At 43.6% G+C, this 23,813-nt stretch overlaps 1 protein-coding gene across 1 annotated transcript in view; it reads right to left on the reverse strand.

The window, feature by feature from the left end:
- LOC110495135 (alpha-1,6-mannosylglycoprotein 6-beta-N-acetylglucosaminyltransferase B-like) overlaps positions 1 to 23,813 on the reverse strand; it is a 158,771-nt gene that overhangs the window by 68,370 nt on the left and 66,588 nt on the right. Inside the window, exons 5-8 of the mRNA XM_090204797.1 lie at positions 23,683 to 23,759; positions 21,771 to 21,956; positions 19,575 to 19,739; positions 5,730 to 5,899 (exon numbers count right to left, since the gene is read on the reverse strand). Coding sequence (XP_090060923.1) covers positions 5,730 to 5,899; positions 19,575 to 19,739; positions 21,771 to 21,956; positions 23,683 to 23,759 — 598 coding nt within the window. The remainder of the gene's footprint in view (positions 1 to 5,729; positions 5,900 to 19,574; positions 19,740 to 21,770; positions 21,957 to 23,682; positions 23,760 to 23,813) is intronic.

Consider the following 23,813-nt stretch of genomic DNA (forward strand, 5'->3'; position numbering starts at 1 on the left):
TGGCTGCCAACAAAAATCCACACTTACTCTTCAAACAGCAAATCTGCCATCTTTAAGTGGCCCACTTCTCTGTGTCCTCACTTAGGCAGAGAGAGCTACAGAAAACATGTGACGAAGAAACAACACCTTTCCACAAACCCATATTAATAAATGACGACCCTTCACGCTCTCTTGCGCCGACATCGTGAGAGCGTCGTCTTCTTATTCTTCGTGATATCAACCTCTTGTATGTCCCAATTATTTTGTCCAGTGAAGCGTTCACCCAAAAAATATCAATAGAACCATTTCTGTTTATCAAAGCCAAATCTAAAGACAGACCGATAGCAAAAATAATTGCATATCCCCCAGTGACAGCGAAATTGCTACTAATATCACATCTGTCGAATCCAAAAGGCCAATGTTCTTTGTCCTGTTGAAAGCATGGGGTCATGGGAAATAGGGGCGAGGTGCAGAGTTTCAAGTCAACAATGGTGAGTTGGGTTATAGCAAACAACCTTGTTCGATAGCACTTGAAGCAAGAGAGGTGGCGAATGTAATAAAAGATAAAGAGAGAGAGAAAGACAGAGAGAGAGAGAAAGACACACACAGAGAGAGAGAGAACAACACAGAGAGAGAGAAAGACGCAGAGAGAGAGAGAGAGAGAGAGAGAGAGAGAGAGAGAGAGAGAGAGAAACAAAGACACAGAGAGAGAAAGACACAGAGAGAGAGAGAGAGAGAGAACGACACAGAGAGAGAGAAAGACGCAGAGAGAGAGAGAGAGAGAAAGACACAGAGAGAGAGAGAGAGAGAGAGAGAGAGAGAGAGAGAGAGAGAAAAATAAAGACAGAGAGAAAGACACAGAGAGAGAGAAAGACAGAGAGAGAGAGAAAGACAGAGAGAGAGAGAGAGAGAGAAAGAGTAAGACACAGAGAGAGAGAGAGAGAGAGAGAGAGAGAAATACACAGAGAGAGAGAGAGAGAGAGAGAGAGAAACAAAGACACAGAGAGAGAGAAAGACACACAGAGAGAGAGAAAGACACACAAAGAGAGAGAGAAAGACACAGAGAGAGAGAGAGAGAGAGAGAGAAAAAGGTGTTAACAGAGAGAGAGAAGACAATATATGAAAGAGAGAACAAAAGAGACAGACAGAGAAGAGGAGGATATACAAGCAGGTAGAGAGAGAAACAAAGGGCATGTTTGGAAAGGAGAAGTAGAGAAAGAGACAGAGAGTTGGATTGAGTGGGGCACTTCACTTAGTCAGAATCTCACAAAACAGTGGAATTGGCTAAGCCAACAAACCATGACTCAGCTCCAAACATCTCCTTATATCAAAGAAGCTAAAAAAAATAATGACTCCAAGACAACTCAATTCATAATCCCCAACAGGTTGGCAGCCAACCACACTACCCAATCCATCTCCATATGACTAAACCTGGCTGACGGTGTTTGACAATCTCTTGTGATTTACAGAGTCTTTAGCCCTGCTTTTAGTAGCCAAACACTGGCCACCGGCCCCGGAGTGTCTTAACCAATGAGACAGACTTACTGGTCCGCCCGTAGCCGGCCAGGAGACGGCGACTACTGTATCCGTCTGCACAAAAAAGGGATATATGAAGAGGTGCTGACTGGATGAGGGGAGCGGAAAGAGACACAACATTGCACCATTGACTGGAGAGGAGGTCACTGACGATCGATGGGGTCACTAAATAACTCAAGAAGACTGCAGGGCTGTGTCCCAATCAAAAGGCAGCTGCCTGCTGCCTACCTGCCTCCAAAGGCAACTAACTTAGTAGGTAGCACTTTCCCAGTAGGTACTGTAACTGCCAATCTGGACGGGATTTGGAAGGCAGCATCATGTGACAATGCATTTGCATTCCACCTAGCGCAAGGCGTTTGCTAGCAATTCATTGAACAACTGTCCCAAAATGGAAATAGCTGACACGAATAACAAGTAAAAAAGTAACAGAATCCATCCCCTCAGTACCTGTCCATAGGTTAAGTTGACATCGACCAGAATAATTATCCTGCAGTATAGGGTTCTCCTCTCCATCTTTGTGGACAGCAAGCAAGCTTGCACGCATGATACGGGATACCGTTTTTTTTTGAGATAGCTTAAATAAGACATTTTACTGACTGTTTAAGAATGATTAATAGCAAGAATAGTGATGGTTCACTGTTAAACTAATATTATATTTCAGCCGCTAATGATTTTCTATGAGTAGGCTGACATTGTGATTAATTCATACAACTATCATACCTGTGCATATTATTTAAAGACACTGATGTTCAGGATAACATGGTTTTATATTTGTTGATAACTAATATTTTAAGGTGATATGATGCAATCTAACTAGATAAGAGGGCCTAAGCTACTTCATCCTAATGTAAGCTAAATGCATTGGATACGAATACTGGCGTGATAAAAGATACCATGTCCAATGTAATTATATGAATGCATATCAAACAGGAATATGTGTTCAATGAAATGAATACAGCATTGCAATATGATTGATGTCTTCCTCTGTCACGAACGTCGTCTTGAAAATTACCAGACCAAGGTGCAGCGTGGTGAGCGTACATTTTTCTTTATTATAAATGTCGTCAACAAAACAAGAAACAACAAAAATGACCGTGAAGCTTACTTGGGCTATACAGGCCACTAACAAAGACAACTACCCACAAATACAAAAGGAAAAAAGGCTGCCTAAGTATGATTCCCAATCAGAGACAACGATAGACAGCAGTCCCTGATTGAGAACCATACCAGGCCAAAACGTAGAAACACAGAACATAGAGTTCCCCACCCGAGTCACACCCTGACCAACCAAACATAGAGAATAAAAAGATCTCTACGGTCAGGGCGTGACATCCTCTCTCCTTGCAGGGGATTAGACAGATGAGCAACAGGTACCAGAGGCCCAAGCCTCAAAACCAGAAACATGTGGAGACATCAACACTTGTCATTTTGAATAAATGTTTAACATTTGCATTTGTTTTCCTGTATCTGTGCATTAGTCCTTAAAGCACAGTCCATTCTACAAAATAAGTCATTCCCAAGTGAGGGAAATCTCAAGGAGATTAACCTCCAACATTCAAAAACTTGTTCTTTACATGAGGGCAAATTTTGTCATTTTATACAGAGGACAGGAGTTTACACATTTTTGTTCCAGCCCTTTACTAATGCTTCATTTCAACTAATTGTGGTCTAAAGTGAAGACTTGCCCACAGTGCAATCCCGTGGGACAGAAAATGACATCTGTATTTTAGAATGAGATTCATAGGTTACAATGTCCTGAGAAATCTGTGTGATTAACAATAACATGGGTGAATCTTTTTCTATCTAACATTGTGATGATGCACAGTCCTTAATCACATCCTGGGATATGGTGATTATCATGGTGGCTTGGAGGTTCCCAGCACGTTCTTTACATCAGCAGGGTCTGAACGTGAGAGCTGGAACAAGCAGAGGGAAATGGGGGGAGAAATGAACCTCATTGCTCAAATGTCAGTGCTGGTTCAAGTCACTGAAGCCACAACTACCTTTATAAATATGAAATCATTTTTTTATTTTTTTAAATCAAGTAAAAGTAGAATAACTTAGCCTCTAATTTTAACTAGTAACAACCAACCAAATCGTGCAACACAATAGGGGAAGGGAAAGCGACAAGAGAAAGTTAGCTAACGTTAATGTTACGTAAAAAGACACTACATGCAGCTAGCTAGCTAGCAAGCAAGCTTGCTAAACAGACCCATTAACAGAATGCACAAATAACTTGGCAGGCTAGCAAGCCTAGAAGGAACAGAACACAGCTGGCTGCATTTCCTACATTTTGTCATTAGATGTTGTAAAACAAACGTAACAGGTCTGACCTCCAAACGGGTCGGGCAGGACTGTTTTCTCCTGTCAAGCCAATGCAATGGAGTAATACGCGATCAGGTGTCCACTTTTGTCCCCGAAAACAAATTTGCTACAGTACATGTTTTTAGCTGGCCAGCAAGTTGATCAATTCATAGATTTAAAAACTGTCTGGGTCTTCACAATTGACAGATTGTTGAATTTACGATTAGAGCTAGTTAGTTTAGTTGTGCATGTCTAAACAGCTGATAAGCAGGATGAGATCACCTACTAATGTTAGCTAACGATGATGTGTTAGGTAGCTAGCTAGCTTGGCAATGGGCTGATAAACAAGTTACTCAACATTTGAATTCAACATTTTATATGAAAGTAATTTGTTGAAAATTTTAACATAATTTTGTGAATAAATAAACGTTATACTTACATTTTTCTTCTTATTCCTTATTCTTCTGGAACATCTTCTCCCAAGTGAGGACATGTGTCCACCCTTAATTCAGAATTGTTTTGAATTTTCGGTGTGCCGAAAGGGGTTATGGGATAGCCTCCTCAGGGAACGACACACGGGATGCTAAGGTGCCTGATGAAGGCACCTTAGAAATCAGCATTTTAAGGTACATTGGGATTGGGACATCCTGCCTAGAAAAGCTGCCTAAAAAGGCAGAATCCTTGTCAATTGGGACACAGCCCAGGTCTGAGGTTCTGATGGGCTGATGTATTGGGTTAACTGGGGTGGTAGAGCGGGTATATTGATGTGGTTAAAACAATATAAAACTGTTTAAGGTGAATAGGGGCCCAGTGATAATATCACTTGCTTTCTACCTGAAAATTGGTTCTAAAATACAGTGCCTATAGAAAGTCAACCCCTTTAACTTTTTTAACATTTTGCTGCATTAAAATGGAATTCAAATAGATTTTTGATCCTACAGATCTACACAACCTACTCCACATTTTCAAAGTGAAAGGAAGTTATAGAAAATGTATCTGACAGGGCCTGGATAGTTTTTTTTTAGGATCAAAATAAATATGAAAGGAGCAAAGCCAAGGTAAAAAGTTTGAGAAGAACCCACCTCAGTCTTCTGAAAACCTAACCCTGAGATAGGGTTATAATTTTCTGTGGGACAATTACACAAATGTTTATGCAAAAGACACCCAATTGGCTTTCCAAGAGCTGTTTAGTGTTCCCGAGTGGTCTCGTCTCAGTCCTGAGACGCTGTCCATCAGTGATCCCCAAACAAATATGCTGAGCCTGCATGCATGTTTCCCTAAAAGTTGTGCAAAGTTGGTAGATGCTCAATGAAAATGAGTCACAACTGTAATGGCTGTCGAAGGTCCTTCCACCAAGTATTAACTCATGGGGGGTGGAGACTTATCCAATTACGATATTTCAGTTTTTGTTTTTGTTTTAATTGGACAACTTCCTAGAACTTTATTTCACTTTGAAAAACCATTTGCATCCATTTTTAAATAAACTTTTAAGGCAGCAAAATGGGAAAGTTCAAGGGGGTGTAGACCTTCTATAGCCACTGTAAGTGTTCCCCTTGTAATTCTATGGATCAACATGAGGAATAAGTCACAGTGATGAAATGGACAGCAATCAAATACAAAACGAGCACCGTCTGTCCATTGATCACAAAGCGCTTTTTAACACCATCACCTTGGAGGATCTATAAGTCGCTTTGGATAAAAGCACCTGCTAATTGCCCTACTGTGTGTATTGGCCAGTAGCTGACAAACTGAACAAAATGGAAGGAAATGGCTGTGGTCAGATCAATGAAGCCGCTTCCAATCCACCACACACTAAACCACCCAAACAAATTCAATCAATCAAGAGATGATCGAATCAAAATGCAGTTAACCCATTAACATCATTGTAACATTATAACATGCTGACTCACCCCTGCAGTTCCTTAACAGACATGGAGATCTTGAGGTTGTGTCCCAGAACATGGAGGGCTGTGAGGATGTCGGCCCACTGGACCATCTCCCCCAGGGGACCTCCCTTCAGGACCTTGGGGCTGAACACATCCCCTGACTCCTCTGTCAGGAAGCCCACGTGCACCAGGATCTGGGGGAAAATAGAAATGTTTATTTATATACTATTTTTATATCATTACTGAAAAAAGAAAAGAAGGAAACCTGAGATAAATTACACATCTGAACGTCTGTATACGTTACATGGCATACGGTATCATCACGTTGTCATCATTAACAGAGCTTTAGTGCTCATCAGAGGCGTCAAACACCCGACTCCAGCCGTAATGCATGGTTTTATAAGTATCAGACATGAACACGTGTTCAATCTCCCAGTGTACTAGACGTAGCCAGTCAGTCATTGCTAGCATACACAGAACAGGCACTGAACATCTACATTAGACCAGTGTTCCCCAACTTCTCGAGTACACCCAGCAGCACACATTGTTGTTGTAGCCCGGGACAAGCACACCTGATTCAACTTTTCAACTAGTCATCAAGCCCGCAATGAGTTAAATCAGGTGACTTTGTCTGGGGTTACTCTCGGCTTTAGTGATCATCAGCCATCCAACTGGCCTTAATAATACAGTAGACATGGCTCTCTAAGTATCAGACATGAACACATGTTCATCGTCCTAGCAATTCTGAATAGCGGAGGTGCATAAAGATGGCGGCCCCCGTGTACTTACCACAAATGCCTTGCTTGCTAAGTTCGCCGTATTGTACTATGCTCTCTGGTACTCTTTTTTTTAAAGCATCATTAGCGCAGTATACATGGTCCCAATTTAAGCTTCAAGAAGCAGGCAATTTGAAAAAAACGCTAAAAGTAAACAGTGTTGATGTATTGGCACATTGAACTATGTAGCGCGCCGTCGTTACATAAAACTATATGGATAGTGATAAAACCATGACGTCGTATCTGAATTCCAACATGTTTATGCACCTTCGCCATTGAGTTGCAACAATTTCAATTGTAGAATTTGAATTGAATTTGAATTGACCACACCCCACAGGAAGCAGAATTTGAATTGACTACGCCCCACAGGAAGCAGAATTTGAATTGACTACACCCCACATGAAGCAGAATTTGAATTAACCACACCCCATAGGAAGCAGACTTTGAATTGAGTACACCCCACATGAAGCAGAATTTGAATTAACCACACCCCATAGGAAGCATAATTTGAATGGAATTTGAATTAAAGGAAGTATAATTTTTATTCAATGAAATTCAAATGGATTTTAGCTATTCAAATGGATATTATTTATGTGAACACAACACTATACAATGTTAATTTTGACATCTTCTATGATAACCAATACTATGTTAAACATATGACTGAAATATTCTAAGATCATTTTGTAGGTTGTCTATAATAATTCATACTTCACTAACATGTTATAAAAAAACTAGTCAGAAAAACTCAATTTCAAACCAAACACTCCAGAATGGAAGGGAACAATCTCACATCTCATGACAAATAAAAGTATAATAAAATACATCTATGAGTGATAATCTATTTGATATTTCAAATATTTCTTAAGGAATAATTGACATGTTCTTTGGGTTAAACATGTGTCAAAGGAAATACTTTTCATGCTTCACTTTTCAGTTGAATTTCTATGAACAGCCTTGAATTAAATTTGACTTCCTTTCATTCAAACAGAATTTAAATTCTGCTTTCGGTGGGGTGTGTCCAATTTAAATTTAAATTTAAATTTAAATTCACAGGTTGAATTGAATTAAATTAACCCCAACCCTGCCTCCCATTGTATTAGAAATCAAGAAAACATTCATACCAGTTCAGAACCCAACTGTAGCTGTAATAATACAGTAATCAGCATCAGACACACAAGAGCACATGTTCATCCTTAATCAATCAAATATTTTCAATAGACAATGGACATCTGCGTACATTACTGTTAATCATACATCCGATTCTCGCTGTAATAAAACATGCTTCTGTAATAATACACTATGGTATCAGAGACAGAACACATCCCTACTGTGTATTGGACAGAGGTGCATTCCAAATGTCTCCCTATTCCCTGCATAGTGCACTACTTTTGACCAGAGCCCTAAGGACCCTGGTGAAAAGTAGTGCACTATGTAGGCAATAGGGCACAATTTGGGATGCATCCAGAGTCAGTCATGTCAGAGAGGTGCTGTGCAGAGTAATCCTAACACAGCATGAAAAGCCCTTCTGCCCCAGATAGACACACAGAGACAAACTTTCACTGGCTTTTACATAATGAGCTTATGAGAGTGGTGAGTTTGTGTGTGTGTGAGTGTGTATGTGGTGTGAGAGAGTGTGTGTGTGTGTGCATGAGAAAGAGAGAGAGAGAGAGAGTGTGTGTGTGTGTGTGTGTGTGTGTGTGTGTGTGTGTGTGTGTGTGTGTGTGTAAGCAGCGTGTTTCGATGAGTATGTGTGTGTCAGTCTGAACTGCTGTGGAAGTGATTAACAGCCCTTTCTCCACTCAGCGGGGCATACCTCATTAAGTTCCTGGAGGCTATTTTACCCGTCTCTCTCTCTCTCTCTCTCTCTCTCTCTCTCTCTCTCTCTCTCTCTCTCTCTCTCTCTCTCTCTCTCTCTCCCTCTCTCTCTCTCTCTCTCTCTCTCTCTCTCTCTCTCTCTCCCTCTCTCTCTCCCCCTCTCTCTCCCCCTCTCTCTCCCCCTCTCTCTCTGTCCTGTGTGTGATGCCTGAGTCACTGTCTAATTATGCGCTAAAAGTCATAGTCAGCGGCTGGCAGGATGCTAAACAACAACACTGGCACACACCACCACCTTCTCCTCCTCCTCCTCCTCCTCCTCTAGCCATCTCCCGTCAGATCGTCTGAGCGCCAGGATGGAGGGAACGGAATTCAAAACAGTGGAATTAATGATCCTGATGAGATTGATTTGTCTCATTAATAAGCAAACGATTTCACACTCCTGGTCGCCCAGGTCGAATTAAAAAGTAGTCTGTTATTAGAAAGTAATTAGGATGAAAACAGTTACACAAAGCGGCCCTCAAGGACAGGAGATAGAAATAGATTCTGAAATAGACACACAGTAATACACAGACCCATAGAAACATCTCTGCCATAGACAAACCTCAAAACCAGCTCATACCAGTTATCCATGTCTCATCTATGCTGGCTTCTAAGCCCCTATATGTGTTGTGTCTGTGTGTGTGGGTGTGTGTGTGTCGAGAGAGTGTCTATGGGATGCATAGTCGAGCGAATCGAGGGCCAGCGAATACGCGACTGGTATGAAATGAAATATCACACTGATTTAATAAGCTTTCTATGTTAAACTTGTGCTTCATAAAAAACAGTTAAGTGCAATTAAATTACAGTTTGGGTGGCAGATGGCAGATGACTTCAGCCCTGAGAATGCCTTTGGCCAAAAAGGGGGATATCACACCGATCTGGCAACCATGGACTAATGCAGAAACACTAGTGTGGTGGGAACGCTGGAGACAGCACTCTATTGCTGAGTGAGTAACCTACTGGGTTGGCTCTGGTAGTGCTGGTGTGGTACTGTAGAAAAATTTGTCTTTTGGCTAATGGGTAGCATTCATCTCAATTTCCAAAGTGATTTCCCCTCCACGGAAGTAAAAATAGGAGGCAGCTTTATGAAACATACTGGAATGATGTTGGAAATGTAACCTTGACATTTAACCTTGAAGTAGGTTGTCGACTGCAGGAGGCAGTTGCGGGGCGTTCGGTGTGGTGCATACGTTGGATTTATCAAACGTATGGCGTCAAACTGTGTGCGTAGACGACTTGACAGAAATGGTAGCAGAAGGTGAATGTTGAACTTTTGTTGCGACACATATCCAGATGATGCCCCGTACCATTTTGCACAATGACCGCTATTGGTGTAATCAAGGCGTAAGATCCGATTACACGTTTTACACATACTGTACGTGCCTGCATGCATGCGCACACAGAGACTCAGTTATCTCACCCCCCCCCCCCCCCCCCTGTGACTCCCTAAGGAGTCTGAACACGCATACGGAGGTATCTGTTTATACAGTGGACTTCTGCCACTCCCTGAGGGTCTCTGTCTGTGTATGTGTGAACATTTGTGCACCCATGCGTCTGTTTCTCCCTCTAACAGCAGAAGAACCCGAGGAACGAAGCAGGAAGAACACTCTCTGCAACAGGAAACCACAATGGATCCAGAGGCAAAGACATCTACGAAACAGACGGTGAAAGAACAGAGAACACCTTATCTTCAACTCACCTACCTGCTTCCCTGTACCGCTTACACACTATCTTACCACCTACACATACTGCTACACCTTCTATGGTGTTAAATTCAACTTCCTCCTCCCAGTGTCACTGCTACAATATAATTGTTATAGTCTCTAATAGTGATAAAGTGACTGTAGGACTGGCAAAGAGAATGTCTATTGCTGATAGGAACTTTGGAGTGAGATTGAACACGCACGCACACGAGCACAGTGGTGGAGTGGAGCGCAGTGTGAGGAAGAGAAGTAATCTGTGAAGCTGCAGAGGGAGGACATGAGGGAACAGCACTGTGTACCAGTCTTGCTCTGCGGCCGATGTGTATCACTGACAAGTCGGTGACCTTGATGGGTGTGTGTTTGGGTACGTGTGTGTCAAATGAAGTGTGTGTCGCAGTGTGTGAGTGTCTAAACTAATGGAGGTGTTGAACGTGTGTGTCAGTGTGTCAGTGTGTGAGTATAAACTTAGTGTTTTAAGTGTGTGAGTCTAAACATAGTGTTTTATGTGTGAGTGAATGAGTCTAAACTTAGTGTTTTATGTGTGAGTGAATGAGTCTAAACTTAGTGTTTTATGTGTGAGTGAATGAGTTTAAACATAGTGTTTTATGTGTGAGTGAATGAGTTTAAACATAGTGTTTTATGTGTGAGTGAATGAGTCTAAACTTAGTGTTTTATGTGTGAGTGAGTGAGTCTAAACTTAGTGTTTTAAGTGTGAGAATGTGTGATTCTAAACTTTGTGTTTTAAGTGTGTGTGAGTGTGTGAGTGTGTGACTAACTAACTAACTAACACACACACACACACACTCTTGTACAGCTAACCTTGTAGGGACATACAATTCAGTCCCATTCAAAATCCTATTTTTCATAAACCTAATCCCAACTTTCACCCTTAACCTTACCCTAACCTTAAAACTTCTTATGGCTAGGGGGCAGCATTTTCACGTTTGAATGAAAAGCGTGCCCAGAGTAAACTGCCTGCTACTCAGTCCCAGTTGCTAATATATGCATATCATTAGTATATTTGGACAGGAAACACTCTGAAGTTTCTAAAACTTTTTTGAATGATGTCTGTGAGTATAACAGAACTCATATGGCAGGCAAAAACCTGAGAGAAATACAACCAGGAAGTAGGAAATCTGAGGTTTGTACTTTTTGAACTCTTGGCCTATCGAATACACAGTGTCTATTGGGTCATTTTGCACTTCCTATGGCTTCCACTAGATGTCAACAGTCTTTAGAAACGCGTTTGATGCTTCTACTATAAAGGAGGGTGGAATGAGAGGGGATTGAGTCAGAGGTCTGGCAGGGTGCCACGAGCTGGTCACGCGCATTCACATGAGAGGTAGCTTGCGTTCCATTGCATTTCTGAAGACAAAGGAATTCTCCGGTTGGAACATTATTGAAGATTTATGTTAAAAACATCCTAAAAATTGATTCTATACTTCATTTGACATTTTCTATGAACTGTAATATGACTTTTCGTCTGAACATTTGCCTGGACCTGCCCGCGCGTCGTGAGTTTAGATTGTGTTCTGAACGCGCAAACCAAAAGTAGTTATTTGGACATAAATTATGGACTTTATGGAACAAATCAAACATTTATTGTGGAACTGGGATTCCTGGGAGTGCATTCTGATGAAGATCATCAAAGGTAAGTGAATATTTATAATGCTATTTCTGACTTATGTTGACGCCAACATGGCGGATATCTTTTGGGGTTGTGTTGGTTTCTGAGCTCCGTTCTCAGATTATTGCATGGTTTGCTTTTTCCGTAAAGTTTTTTTGAAATCTGACAAGGAGGTTGCATTAAGGAGAAGTATATCTTTAAATCTGTGAATAACACTTGTATCTTTTATCAATGTTTATTATGAGTATTTCTGTAAATATATGTGGCTCTGTGCAAATTCACGGGATGTTTTGTAGGCAAAGCCAAATGTAAACTGAGGTTTTTGGATATTAATGTGAACTTGATCAAACAAAACATACATGTATTGTGTAACATGTTCTCCCGGGAGTGATGAAGAATATCAAAGGTTAGTGATGAATTTTATCTCTATTTCTGCTGTTTGTGACTCCTCTCTTTGGTTGGAAAATCACTGTATGCTTTCTGTGACTAGTTGCTGATCTAACATAATGATATGTTCTGCTTTCGCCAAAAAGCTTTTTTGAAATCGGACACTGTGGTTGGATTATATGTTTGAGAAATTTGAATTATGAGATTTCTGTTGATTGAATTTGGCGCCCAATTTCATTGGCTGTTGGCGAGGGGTTAGCGGAACGGGGAACCTAATCTTAACCCTAACCCTAAATCTATCTCTAGCTCCTAACCGTAACCCTAAAACTAACCCTAGCTCCTAACAATAACCCTTAACGTAATTATAACCATAACACTAATTCTAACCTTAACCCTAAACCCCCCAGAGACAGCATTTGACCTTGTGGGGACCAACAAAATGTCCACAGTTGGTCAAATGTTTGTTTACTATTCATAAACATGAACTAGAGACATATGCACTTACTGCACTGTAAGTTTATCTGGATAATAGCCTCTGTTGAGTGGCGCATATAGTGTGTGGACGTGTTTAACTATTGTGGGGACTTCTGCCCCCCCCCCCCCCCCCCCCTCCCCCCCCCCACACACACACACTCTCTAGAGGTTCAGAGCAGGAATGGAACTTTTTGAAACCCCACTCTTTCTAAAGGTAGTCGGTTCAATTCCCTCAGGGATCACATACATGAACCAGAACTATATGCACTCAGTATGCACTCACTGCACTGTAAGTCTCTCTGGATAACAGCCTCTGTTGAGTGGCATATATTATAGAAAATGTAAAACGGTGCACACAAGACACACACAAAGACTCCTCTATTCCATGCTCTCCTGGGATCCCTTCCCTGTCCCTGTTTCTCCCACTGACAGGTGAAATAATGGTTATTCTCTCTCTGACTCTCTCCTTCCCTCTCTCTTTGCCGCTCTCTCCTCCCCTCTCCCTATCGCTCTCTCTATCTCTCTCCCTATCGCTCTCTCTATCTCTATCTCTATCTCTCTCCCTATCGCTCTCTCCTCCCCTCTCCCTATCGCTCTCTCTATCTCTCTCCCTATCGCTCTCTCTATCTCTATCTCTCTCTCTCTATCTCTCTCCCTATCGCTCTCTCTATCTCTCTCCCTATCGCTCTCTCCTCCCCTCTCTCTATCGCTCTCTCTATCTCTCTCCCTATCGCTCTCTCTATCTCTATCTCTCTATCTCTATCTCTCTCCCTAACGCTCTCTCTATCTCTCTCCCTTACTCCCTTTCTGTCTCTCTCCCTATCGCTCTCTCTATCTCTATCTCTCTCCCTATCTCTCTCCCTATTGCTCTCTCTATCTCTCTCCCTATCGCTCTCTCTATCTCTCTATCTCTCCCTATCTCTCTCCCTATCGCTCTCTCTATCTCTCTCCCTATCACTCTCTCTATCTCTCTCCCTATCGCTCTCTCTATCTCTATCTCTCTCCCTATCTCTCTCCCTATCGCTCTCTCTATCTCTCTCCCTATCGCTCTCTCTATCTCTCTCCCTATCACTCTCACTATCTCTATATCTCTCCCTATCTCTCTCCCTATCGCTCTCTCCTCCCCTCTCCCTATCGCTCTCTCCTCCCCTCTCCATCTCTATCTCTCTCTATCTCTCTCCCTATCGCTCTCTCTATCTCTCTCCCTTACTCCCTTTCTGTCTCTCTCCCTATCGCTCTCTCTATCTCTTTCCCTATCGCTCTCTCTATCTCTCTCCCTATCGCTCTCTCTATCTCTATCTCTCTCCCTATCGCTCTCTCTATCTCTCTCCCTATCGCTCTCTCTATCTCTCTCTATCTCTATCTCTCTCCCTATCGCTCTCTCTATCTCTCTCCCTATCGCTCTCTCTATCTCTCTCCCTATCGCTCTCTCTATCTCTCTCCCTATCGCTCTCTCTATCTCTCTCCCTATCGCTCTCTCTATCTCTCTCCCTTACTCCCTTTCTGTCTCTCTCCGCTCCAGGAAGTCATTTCTTTTCCCAGAGCATACACAATAAACAAACCAAACAAACTCAATCAAGGGAAATAGAATTTAATCCCCAGAACATTTTGGAAGGTTAAAAAGTGAACCCGGAGAGGAATACTAAATTGGGATTGCATCAGTCGAGAGAGCCAGAGACAAGAGGCAGAGAGGGAGGAAGAGCAGGTTCGAGGAAAAGGTAGGAAGCACAGGGGTCAGAGTTAAACGGTGGCAGGCTGCTTTTCCTCAATTAAGAGGACTCCCAAGTGTTTTATTATTTACTTCTTTAGTTCCTGACATGTTGTCTACTGGTGGGGTAGACACACAAGCATACCAGAGGATGACAGTCAACACCTGATCTGGGATCAGATATTATCCACATATTAAGCACTCCATTACGGGGCTGTACACTGATCCCCTATCAGTATTAATCAGCACACACAGCAGCCTCTGTCTACCAATTACGCCATGATAAACAGCGTTGGACCAGCGCACTAAAACTGCAGTTAAAGCACTGAAACATCTGGTGTAGAGATAGCACAGTATCTCATAGTCAGAGAGAGGAGGAGAGGACCGATCTAAAATAACAAATCCAAGTCATGCATTTGAGGCACAAGACGGCTCCATTAATCAATACTGTGGAGGCTCTGTGTGGATGGACGCCCATCTGAGGCCTGTTGGCTTATTTTAGAGAGAGAAGCGGGCAGAGACAAGATGTTCCTCTTGTTCGTGCCATCTTTCGATTTCTCCGGTCCTCCCTCTCTCTCCCTTTCACTTTTGTTTGTGTTTTCCTTCTTGTTTTCTATACATGATTAAGGTGATTATTTCTTTGTTGTGGTAGAAGTCACTTCGGCAAGGCTTTAGGTGTGTTGCTGAAGCTACTGTCACGGTGGAGGTGTTTCTGGTCACCAGAGAGACGGTAGGCTATGAGAATGCTGCTTATGTGTCGCAGATGAGTAAAGCGGTGGTGGTTTTTCTTAAAGAAGAGGGTCTTGTTGATCGTATGGTTAACGATTTCAAATGTACCACCATTTATTCCCAATGAGCTATTGGAGCGTGAGTTATTGAGGTTTGGGAAGTTTGCAAGTTCAATTAAGATTGTCCCATTGGGTGGGTCTCCCGGGTGGCGCAGTGGTTAAGGGCGCTGTACTGCAGCGCCAGCTGTGCCATCAGAGTCCCAGAGCCCAGGCTCTGTCGTAACCGGCCGCGACCGGGAGGTCCGTGGGGCGACGCACAATTGGCCTAGCGTCGCCCAGGTTAGGGAGGGCTTGGTCGGTAGGGGTGTCCTTGTCTCATCGCGCACCAGCGACTCCTGTAGCGGGCTGGGCGCAGTGTGCGCTAACCAAGGTGGCCAGGTGCACGGTGTTTCCTCCGGCGCATTGGTGCGGCTGGCTTCCGGGTTGGATGCGTGCTGTGTTAAGAAGCAGTGCGGCTTGGTTGGGTTGTGTATCGGAGGACGCATAACTTTCAACCTTCGTCTCTCCCGAGCCCGTACGGGAGTTGTAGCGATGAGACAAGATAGTAGCTACTACAACAATTGGATACCACGAAATCGGGGAGAAAAAGGGGTAAAATTCAAAAAAATAATTAAAAAAAATAAAATAAAAGATTGTCCCATTGGGTTGCAAACACCCGGCGTTGAAACAGGTTATGTTGTTTCAAACACCCGGATGTTATGCATCTGTTACGCAGCAGAAACAGATTGTTGTAGGAGGTAAAGACAGATCTGGGGAGCCATTTTCTCAGACTGGTGAGGAGATGCCCAGTACGAGTGATGGGGTACAAGAGGGGGTTCATGTGGAGATAGTCTCCCAGGTAGTAGTGGAGATGCCTGGTACGAGTGATGGGGTGCAAGTGGGGAGTGTTGAGAGGGATGTGGCATCTAGAGGAGATAAATGGGTTCCTGGAGCAGACTTTTGGGAAGTCTGTGAAATTGGCCATTTTTTTTTTTTATGTTGATGAGTTTGTGAGGTCAGCTGTGGTGTTACAGAAAACAGTGGGGTTAGACAAGTTGAGTGTGAAGAAGCTTTGTCCCTTGAGGAAATGTTTTACTGCTGTCACGGCAGCAAAAGGTAGTGGGAAACATGGTAAGGCTAAGAGAAAATTAAAACTGATGATGCTCATGCTTCATAGGGTGTGTTTTTTTCTCTCTTTGTCGTGTTTCTCTGTGGTGTTTTCTGCTTTTCCTTTCAACATGGAAGTACTAAGGGTAGGTTCTCTCAATATTAATGGGGGGAGGGACAGGATTAAGAGGGCTTTGGTATTAGAAGTAATAAAACAGAAATGTAGTTCATGTAGTTTTTCTACAGGGGACACATAGTGATGAGGCTAATGTGGTTGACTGGGGTATGTGGTGGGAGGGGCAGCATTTACTCAGTCATGGTACACATTTCAGTGCTGGGGTGGCAATTTAGCTTTCCTGAGGCTTAGCGGTGACTGTAGTATCTACAACAAAGATTGTCAAGGGTCGGGTTTTATTGGTCAAGGTGGATGTTATGTTTTTTTTGTTACGTCCTGACCATAGAGATCCTTTTATTCTCTACGTTTGTTTGGTCAGGGTGTGACTCGGGTGGGTCTATGCTTTCTGCTTCTTTGTTTTTGGCCGGGTGTGGTTCTCAATCAGGGACAGCTGTCTATCGTTGTCTCTGATTGGGAATTATACTTAGGCAGCCTTTTTTCCTTTTCTCATTTGTGGGTTGTTGTCTTCGTTTAATGCATGTATAGCCTTACGGAGCTTCACGTTCGCTTTTGTTTTTTATTATTTTGTTGGCGACATTTTTAAAAAAAAGAACGTACACTCACCACACTGCACCTTGGTCCGGTCATTTTCAAGATGATGCTCGTGACAGATTTTGTGTTTTTTTTTTTATGTTTATGTTCCTAATGAGGGTACAGAGCGTATTGCCTTCGTCCCCCTGAACGGTAGGTGACCACAGATGACAGTGAAATGCGCCAACATGCCGTAGATTTCTACTCTGCCCTCTATAAGGCGGAGGATTGTGATTCTCTGTGAGCTGAACAGTTGTTACATGGACTTTCTCAATTGGGCCCTGAGCAGAGAGCTGCTTTGGACTCTGGCATTACTCTGAAGGAGCTGTCCACTGCAGTTATGCAGCTTTCATCAGGCCGAGCCTCTGGCATCGATGGTTTACCATCTGACTTTTGGGGGTCTATTGGGGGGTATTTTTATGAAGTGGTGTGTGAATATTTTCATGAGGGTTCTCTTGATTGCCAAAAAAGGGGGATTTGGCTCTTCTAAAAAATTGGCGACCTGTTGCATTGCTGTGTGCGGAATAAAAAAACATATCTAAATGTCTCTCAAACAGGTTGAAAGAATATCTGGGGCTGTTGGTCCAACGGGCCCAGTCTTACTGTTTACCTGACAGTTACTCTATTGTTGATAACTCGTTTCTAATAAAAGACGTTTTAGACATTTGTAAACTGTCTGATGTGTGGATTTACTTTCTTTGGGATCAGGAGAAGGTTTTTGACCATGTGGACCACCAGTCCTTGTTCAAAACAATGAAAGCCTTTGGGTTTGGGGATGTTTTTACATTTTTTATCTTGGATAAGTTTACTGTTGACTGGTTTGAGTTGCCCCATCCCCGTCCAAAGGGTATCAGGCAATGGAACCAATGCTTTGTTTTTAAGGGCGAGGCTTATTGGTTTCTCTGTGCCAAGGGTAATGAAGGGTCCCACGATAGCACTGTCTGCGTATGCAGATGCCCTGACAGTTAATATTATAGGGTTTGAGGATGTTAAGATTCTCTCAAATGCTTTAAATGTGTATGAGGGGGCCTCCTCAGCTAGAGTCAATTGGGGAAAGAGCGAATTGCTGTGGGCAGGTCAGCTTCAGACGGGGTCCGCTCCACGGTTATCAGGGGGGATTTAGTATGGCAGAGATGGGATGAAGACTGGGTTTTTTCCTAGGCACCGATGTCTTTCAGAAAAGGAACTGGAGGGTGTAGTGGAGAAAGTGTGTGCCAGATTGTCAAGGTGTAAATAAGTGCTACCTCAGCTGTCTTATAGGGGAAGGGCGCTGGTAGCCAATAATCTAGTTGTCTCTACCCTGTGGCACAGACTAATGATTTTACAGCCATCAGAGGCTGTTGATGCAAGAGCTTCAGAGGACCCTTGTCAATTTCCTCTGGTCGGGACAAAACTAGATTAAAGCTGCAGCCCTGTACCTGCTACTGCACGAGGGTGGGCAAGGCCTGGTGGACATTTCTTCCAGGATCATGGCTTTCCGGCTTCAAGGAGCCCAGAGACTGTTGTACAGTGACGGTTCTAGCTGGGTCGACAACAGCCTGCACATATTTTCCTCTGAAAGCTAGAGGGGAGGGATTTGTCTGGCTTTGACTACACTTTATGAGTCTGTTATGCAGGCTTGGGGAGTTTTTTGTCAAGTCCCGTAAGGCCAGCACGCCACCAGAGATGTGGCTTTTTGAAGAGCCTTTTTTTACAACTCTGCCATCCAGTCCCGCGCTCTGGGTTCAGCCATCCTACGTTCATGCCTGTTAAGTGTGGGGCGTACCAAGCTGGGTCATCTGACACGGAGCAGGAGCAGATCGTTGGAGGAGCTGGGAGACAGAGCGGGGATCCGATCAGCTCGCCTACTGAGGAAGGTCGTCGCCGAGGTCTGTGATTCCGTGCCAGTACTTCAATCGGCAGTATGTTTACTGACACTTCCAATTCTGATTGATGGACGGAGGGTCTGGATTATATGTTCCCTGCGCTGAATGTCAGTGCTGCGGCGGGGGCATTAGAGGAGGACGTGGGGATGCTGCTTTCCTTCGATGCCCCGGAGCTAGGGGAGTTCAAGGCGGTGGGAAAGAAGACCATGTACAGAATATGTGTAAAAGTGTCCTGTGTTTCTTCCCTGGAAGGGGTCAAATCGACAAGGTGGGCGGGTGTGTTTGCCTATTGATAGGGGGACAGCTGACCTCCAATGGAGACATAGCCACCAACATGCATCTGGTCCACCTGGATCCTACTGTTGAGGAAGGGTGTCCATTCTGTGCTGAGTCTGAAACTCTGGCACATCTGTTCTTGGTGTCCCAGGTTGGTCAGGATGATTGATCTGATCACTAGCTGGTTCTCAGCTCTGTGAGAGGTTCTCACTTCCCAACAGTTCAAATTTGGGCTAAAGTACAGGTTTGGTCGAAGGAGGGTAGTCATTTTCCTTAATTTTGTGTCAGGGGCAGCTAAATTAGAAATATGGAAGACCCAAAAGAACAGTATTCGGGGACAGCGGTCTGTGGATGGGAATGCTGGAGGGGAAGTTGGTCGAAAGACTAAGGGTTGAGTTTGCCTATTGCAAAATGGTTAACAACATTGATCTGTTTATGAGCATATTGGTTATTCAGAGGCTGATGGGTTTAGTTACTGTGGAGGAAGATTTGGTGTTGTGTTTTTAATTGATGTGTAACCATGGTTTTGTTTGAGTGTTTATTGTGTTGTGGGTTCCCAGACCCAATAAAGGTTATTTAAAACTCAAAACTCTCAATCTCTCTCTCTCATCGCTACCTTCTTCTGTTCCCTCCAGCGTTGGCGCAGCTTGGAGTGGAGGCGCTGGGCAGCCGTGCCCCACTGTGATGCCAGCCTCCTCATACGGCGCTTCATGAAGCTCAGGGACTCTTTGCCCGTGCCAACCTGGTCTAGCAGAGATGACAGGTCTGTGCGGAATGCAGCCTATAGGGAGCGGGAGGGAGAGCGAGACAGAGGTTAATTTCCCCCCCATTTTTATCTTTAAAAAATTTATATTATCTAAAACCCTAAACAATAAAAGCCTATAACTTTACAGAGATGCAGAGAGAGTGTAAGTAGTGAAGAAAGACACAAGAAGAGGGTGAGAGATGGAGAAAGTGTGGGAAGAAGGATGAGAAGAGAGGTCAACTGGAGCAAGCCTACAGATATACTGAATATGGCATTGCATGATAGCTACCCACACAGGCTCCTCTCCCACACTCCCTCTGCAATAGGAACACAGTAGTTCAGAGGAGTGTGTGCAGCCTGTGTTCTCTGGGGGAGATAGTACTACAAGCTAAGTCTCTAGAGGAACCTGTGCTAGTTAAACGGATATGACTATGTAGTCTAAAAGGCTTTCTCTCTCTGTCCATCACACACACACACACACACACACACACACGCACACGCACACGCACACACGCACACACGCACACACGCGCACACACACACACACACACACACACACACACACACATACGCTCACTCAAATACCCTGCTATAAATAGCCTAGATTATCTGGCTAACAGAGCCACTGCTGTAATTAGGAATGTTGCCAAACACTAATAAGCTATTCAATACTAAAGTACAGCAGAGAACTCACACAAACACATTCAGCATTCACACTCACATAACACTCACACACTCAGATCACACAAACACATTCAGCATTCACACTCACACACTCAGATCACACACACACATTCAGCATTCACACTCACACACTCAGATCACACACACACATTCAGCATTCACACTCACACACTCAGATCACACACACACATCCAGCATTCACCCTCACACACTCAGATCACACACACACATTCAGCATTCACACACTCAGATCATACTCACACACAGACACATACACACACACCTTGTGTTCAGGGATCACTCTCTGTGTGTAGGTATCTCTGAACCTGGTTAATAGCTGTGCAGGGATTGTTTAGAAAAAATAGCACATATTGACTCAGCCTTGAACACCGTTCTGCAAATAGTATCAGGCACTGAGCTGTATGTTTGAGGGTAAAGAGTTCATCTGTGCTGCGTCTGGAGTTGGCTATACAGCAGTACAATGAGGGAGGGAGCTGAGGGAGGAGGTGGAGGAGAGAGATGAACACAGTAAAACAATTAGCAGAGAACGCGGTCATGTGCTCATATGAACGTGTTTTCATATTTACCATGCAAGCTTATACAGTGTAAGTATGAAGATTCATTTGACTATTGGCTGTGCACTTTTGAGTGTGAATTAGTGTGTGTAAGTGCTTAAACATGTAAGCATTAGCCATGCGTCTCTTTGCAGGGCTCGTGCGTATACGGGCATCTGCTTTTGTGAGTGCATGAGTATTCCTTTGTTTGTGTGTGTGTGTGTCCCTCTCACCAGTCTCTTGACAGTGGTTGTTCGGTGCCTGTGTGTGTTTGGATGGTAGCAAGGGTTCTGTGTGTGTATGGATGGTAGCAAGGGTTCTGTGTGTGTATGGATGGTAGCAAGGGTTCTGTGTGTGTATGGATGGTAGCAAGGGTTCTGTGTGTGTATGGATGGTAGCAAGGGTTCTGTGTGTGTATGGATGGTAGCAAGGGTTCTGTGAGTGTATGGATGGTAGCAAGGGTTCTGTGTGTGTATGGATGGTAGCAAGGGTTCTGTGTGTATGGATGGTAGGAAGGGTTATGTGTGTGTATGGATGTTAGGAAGGGTTTTGTGTGTGTATGGATAGTAGGAAGGGTTCTGTGTGTGTATGGATGGTAGGAAGGGTTCTGTGTGTGTATGGATGGTAGGAAGGGTTCTGTGTGTGTATGGATGGCAGGAAGGGTTATGTGTGTGTATGGATGGTAGGAAGGGTTCTGTGTGTGTATGGATGGTAGGAAGGGTTCTGTGTGTGTATGGATGGTAGGAAGGGTTCTGTGTGTGTATGGATGTTAGGAAGGGTTCTGTGTGTGTATGGATGGTAGGAAGGGTTCTGTGTGTGTGTGTCTCACCTGTCTCTTGGTGGTGGTGGTCTGGTGTGTGTGTGTGTGGACGGTGGGGGGGCTGCTGTGGTTCCTCCAGGCCAGAGGGGGGCAGAACCACTCCACCTCGCTCAGGTAGATAAGGAAGGAGCAGTCGGAGCCGTCCACCCCGTAGAAGGCATAGCAGGGGTCTGACGTCCAGCGGGCACGCATCCACTGGTGATACACAGGTCAAAGTTCAATGGTCAGGTTACTTTGACTTTGTTAAACACAAATAAAATAATAAAACAAAAGGGAGTTTCCTACTCCTTGGTCATAGATTAGATGTACTGAAGTACAAATGTACAGTTAGATGGAATTGCAGGTTATAAGTCATTTTCCCTCTGCTTTTTTAAAAACTGAGCTAATTACAGGTCTGCTGAGCGCGAACTTGAATGTTGTGAAAGTTCTGTGCAACTTCCAGCGCACGTTGACTGTGAACACTGAGGCTGTACCCGCTTTAACTCACGGTTATAACAGTGGCCAAGTAGGCTACTGTAGCTAGTTGATCATAATGAAGGCCTACCAGAGTGGTCTACCATCAAAAATAATGAAGAAAATGCATCCCATCACATTTTAACATGGAAATAGCTGTTCTATCATTCAGCCTACAGTAGCTGCCAATGTGTGGTGTTCAATGATGCCCTACATTCCATGAGGCTTTTGAGAGAAAAAAAACATGCAGGACTTGACATGAACCTGTTTATCCACTTGTCCTTCAGACAAGGAGGTGACTGAAAATGTTGTTGTGTTGTTGGATACAAGAAACCTCTTTCCAAAAAAAATGCATTATTAAAATGCACCATTATTACAGAGAATCAGACAAATTATGCTAACCTCTGCCTATTGGCTACTTAGCTTATTCAAGCCTGTCTCAAAATACAAATCTGCCCCGTTAAGACAAAAAAATACTGTTTACCTGACTTGCTTTTCAAAGATTGCTAGAAATGTACACGTGTTGTGCTCTTACAGGAAGCAATCAGTCCCCCATTGCTGACTACAAATGATCCATAACTGGGCTAATAACTCACTACCTAGCAAAGGATATGAACAAGTGTGCACACATGGCTACATGCAGCTCTTTCTTTAATTTCAAAACAAGCACATCTACTCACGACCGCTCATGCTGTAAACATAGTCCAGTTTAAAATGATTGGCATGGATCCATATATGGCAATGGTCTGTTTGCATGTAAGCCTATTCCAGCTCTGATTGGTTATGCCTCACAAGTCTGTGTAGAGTACGGCCTGAGTTCTCTACCGCACCTGCTGTCTCTAACTCTGAATGATCGGCTATGAAAAGCCAACTGACATTTACTCCTGAGGTGCTGACCTGTTTCACCCTCTACAACCACTGTGATTATTATTAATTGACCCTGCTGGTCATCTATGAACGTTTGAACATCTTGGCCATGTACTGTTATAATCTCCACCCGGCACCGCCAGAAAATGACTGGCCACCCCTCAGAGCCTGGTTCCTCTCTAGGTTTTTTCCTAGGTTCCTGCCTTTCTAGGGAGTTTTTACAAGCCACCGTGCTTCTACATCTGCATTTTGTAACATACGCTGATGTAAAAAGGGCTTTATAAATACATTTGATTGATTGAGTGAGTCATGCATTTCAATGCAATAGAATCCTACTCCAATGCGTTCTCCCTACAACAAAATCTCTTTGTTTTGTTTCGGTATGTTGCATTGATTCAATCACAATTCCCAAGGCAAAGGGAAACGTTGAAAGTGTTAACAAAGGGGGAAACCTCTATAAAATTGAGTGAAGTTCAATCCCGTGCTTCTCTGCGCGGGCTGATATTTATTCTGCACTGCAGTCCTCGGGAGCTTAGAGGGAACATTGGAGATATCAGGAGAATCTCTTATACCCTAGCTAGATAGACGGAAAGAAACTCACATCGACTTTTCCAGGGCAGTCTGGGTAGTGGGGGTCTCTGGGTACCTCACATTGGCCTGAGGAGCCGTCTCTCACTGCTGAAGAGACGAGACACACACATCATAGTTACACACTGTGGAGATATAGAACAC

Source organism: Oncorhynchus mykiss, chromosome 17, assembly GCF_057628025.1.
Source record: "Oncorhynchus mykiss isolate SJ-2025 chromosome 17, ASM5762802v1, whole genome shotgun sequence".
Classification (NCBI taxonomy): Eukaryota; Metazoa; Chordata; class Actinopteri; order Salmoniformes; family Salmonidae; genus Oncorhynchus; species Oncorhynchus mykiss.